The sequence below is a fragment of the Nerophis lumbriciformis genome, linkage group LG16 (assembly GCF_033978685.3).
Source record: "Nerophis lumbriciformis linkage group LG16, RoL_Nlum_v2.1, whole genome shotgun sequence".
Classification (NCBI taxonomy): Eukaryota; Metazoa; Chordata; class Actinopteri; order Syngnathiformes; family Syngnathidae; genus Nerophis; species Nerophis lumbriciformis.
The window spans coordinates 5757099-5760094 of NC_084563.2; the positions used below are offsets into that span (position 1 = coordinate 5757099).

A 2996-nucleotide genomic window follows, 5' to 3' on the forward strand; every position below is an offset into this window, starting at 1 on the left:
GACAGGAAACAATGCATCCGAATTAGCAAAAATATAAATTACGTTAATGACGATATCTGACACAAAAAAATGGTTCGTATAGTGAGGAGTCCTCTAAAAACATCGTTCATTTGTCCAATGAACTTTGCCCTACTTGTAAGCCAAATGCTAATGCAGCCATGCTAGCACCTTGAGCATGTGTGTCACAATCTCACATGCAAGGATACAAGTTAAGTGGAATATATGGACTTATATGTGGCTTAATATGTGGACTTATATCAAGCGGGTATAAATGATGTAAACACGTTACTAAAGTAGCATGTTAGCCGACGTACCTTTACTGCAGTATCTGCTAGCTGGAAACATGCTGTGTCAGCACTCTTCTTCAAGTATGTCCAAGTGAGGCTGCAGTCTTCTCATATGACGACAACAGAAACAAGTGAATGTGGTTTTGTTCGCCTCGTCCACACTACTTGTACGCTGCGAGCTCTGAGGTAACACGTCTCCTAACATCTCATAACGACGACATTGGCCAGCGTCAAAAAGCTGCGCCGCTTGGGAGGGAGGCGGGTCACGTGGGGCAGAAACGGCTCTCACTGCGCACGCGCAAAACCTGCAACCTTCAGCAACAGCAGCCGTCGAGTCAAGTGCGCGCAAATATTAACGATGCATAAATCATTTATCATGTATAAAATGTGGTATTTTTCCTCAATTGTTATTTTCATACTTGCCAACCTTGAGACCTCCAATTTCGGGAGGTCGGGGGTGGGGCGGAAGGCGTGGTTGGGGGCGTGGTTAAGATAGATATATATTATAGATGCGCGGATAGGCAATTATTTCATCCGCAACCGCATCAGAAAGTCGTCAACCATCCGCCATCCACCCGATGTAACATTTGATCAGAACCGCACCCGCCCGCACCCTAACCAATCTGGCGCCCTAGGCAAGAATTTAGGTGGCGCCCCCCCCCCCACATCGGCAGTGAAGTGTATATACTCACAAGAAACCGAATAGCTTTGTCTTTGACCTTTTTTTTACTTAAAGAAAGCAAATTAACAATCAGAATAGTTAACAAGATAAAAAAAAAAAAAGAATAAATAAATGAATGCAAAAAATAAAAAAATGAATATATGAAATACAATATTTTTACATACATATTGCTTAATTAACATTAATGATGTGCACTTTAACAACTAGGCTTACAACTATACCTAATATATAAAGGGGTGGAAAAGTGACTATTACCTGCAGGGCAAACATTAGCTAACCAGAAGGCAATAGCAATGTAAACAAAAAACACCTGCTTAATGTTATGACTTGGTCTGGGGAGTTTGCTTTTCCAGGATGCAGCGGAAAGTTGGCACGGGCGAGACGGGAACCAAGGTACATGATTTATTTATTAAAAAAAAGATCAAACAAAAAGCGCGCACAATGGCGGAGAATAAACTATGAAAAACAAAAAGACTATAAACATGGAACCAAAACTTACTGTGACAAGGGACATGAAGCAGGATCATAGAGGAGTGTGCAGAAGCATATATGGGGTGCGAGGTCGTCAGGCTGAACAACAGAAAATGAATTAACTTAAATACTATGGACATGATTAACGAAAACAGGTGCGTGACTCAAGACGTGAACAGGTGCGTGACGTGACAGGTGAAAACTAATGGTTGCTATGGTGACCAGACAAGGGAGTGAAAAGACAGAAACTAAACAAAACATGACTTAAAACAAAACATGATAATACAGACAAGACACTTAAAAGATCTAATACAAATGTCCCTGAGGAATGTAAGGTGGGAGTACTGTAATTACCTAACGTTACATTATTATTTTCCATGACAATTTAGGGGGGGGGCGTAATGTTGTAACAAATAATATTTCTATTATATAGGCTTTACTTTGCATTTTAATTAACGTGGGATTATTTTTTGTATTTAGAAATAATAGTACCAACTTTTTTTTTTTTTTCTCCAACATTTGTGGCACTGGCGTGACGCCCCCTGATGGACGGCGCCCTTAGCATTTGCCTATACGGCCTATGCCACGGGCCGGCCCTGCCGCCCGTTGTTATATATCTAATATAGACGATGCAAGGCATTAGTGAGGTTATAAAGCTTTTGCCTGTTAAAGAAAGGAGACTGATCCAATGCAGCACAGACATTCGCGTGCCACGCTGTCACGACCCAGACGCACACCAGTGCGCAATCATATGGGAGCCGCGCTGAGCGCACCTCCAAGCGCGTCTCGCTGCCGGCGACGGCCGGGTATGGGCCCGACGCTCCAGCGCCATCCATTTTCAGGGCTAGTTGATTCGGCAGGTGGGTTGTTACACACTCCTTAGCGGGTTCCGACTTCCATGGCCACCGTCCTGCTGTCTATATCAACCAGGGTGAGCCACACCCCTTTCCTGAGCGCACTGCGCGCGGAGTGACCCCTGTTACGCGCCCCCGGCAACAGGGGTGGCGGGCAGGTAAGCTGCGCGGGCGGAGCGCGCGGAGTGACCCCTGTTACGAGCCCCCGGCCACGGGGGTGGCGGGCAGGTAAGCTGCTTACCTGCTGCGCGTGACGCCGGCCGCGGCGAAGGCGGACGAGGCGGGGTGTCGGTGCGGTGGGCGCGGTGGTGACCCTGGACGTGCGTCGGGCCCTTCTCGCGGATCGCCTCAGCTACGGCTCCCGGTGGGGCCCTCTCGGGGGAAGGGGCCTCGGTCCCGGACCCCGGCGAGGCGTCCCTTCTCCGCTCCGTAAAAGTGTCCATCTCTTTTTTTTTTTTTCTTCTGTTGTGGCATATGCTGCAGGTGCCTGCTCGTTTTTCGTATGTGGGTAACAACATTTAACTATGTATATATATTTCCCAATTGGTTTAACTGCCACCCGCCTGAATCTATTTAAAATCTTTTTTTATTTTATTTCAACCACCCGACCCGACCCGCGGATAAAATCTAATTTTTTTTAATTTCATCCGCCCGATCCGCGGATAATCCGCGGACTCCGCGGTTGTGCCCGCAAACCGCGCA

At 46.7% G+C, this 2996-nt stretch overlaps 1 protein-coding gene across 1 annotated transcript in view; it reads right to left on the reverse strand.

Moving 5' to 3' along the window:
* Positions 1 to 545, reverse strand: part of etfdh (electron transfer flavoprotein dehydrogenase) — a 40396-nt gene extending 39851 nt beyond the window's left edge. Inside the window, exon 1 of the mRNA XM_061976538.2 lies at positions 315 to 545. Within this exon, the coding sequence (XP_061832522.1) occupies positions 315 to 345 (31 nt within the window). The 5' untranslated portion in view covers positions 346 to 545. The remainder of the gene's footprint in view (positions 1 to 314) is intronic.
* Positions 546 to 2996: the final 2451 nt, after the last annotated feature.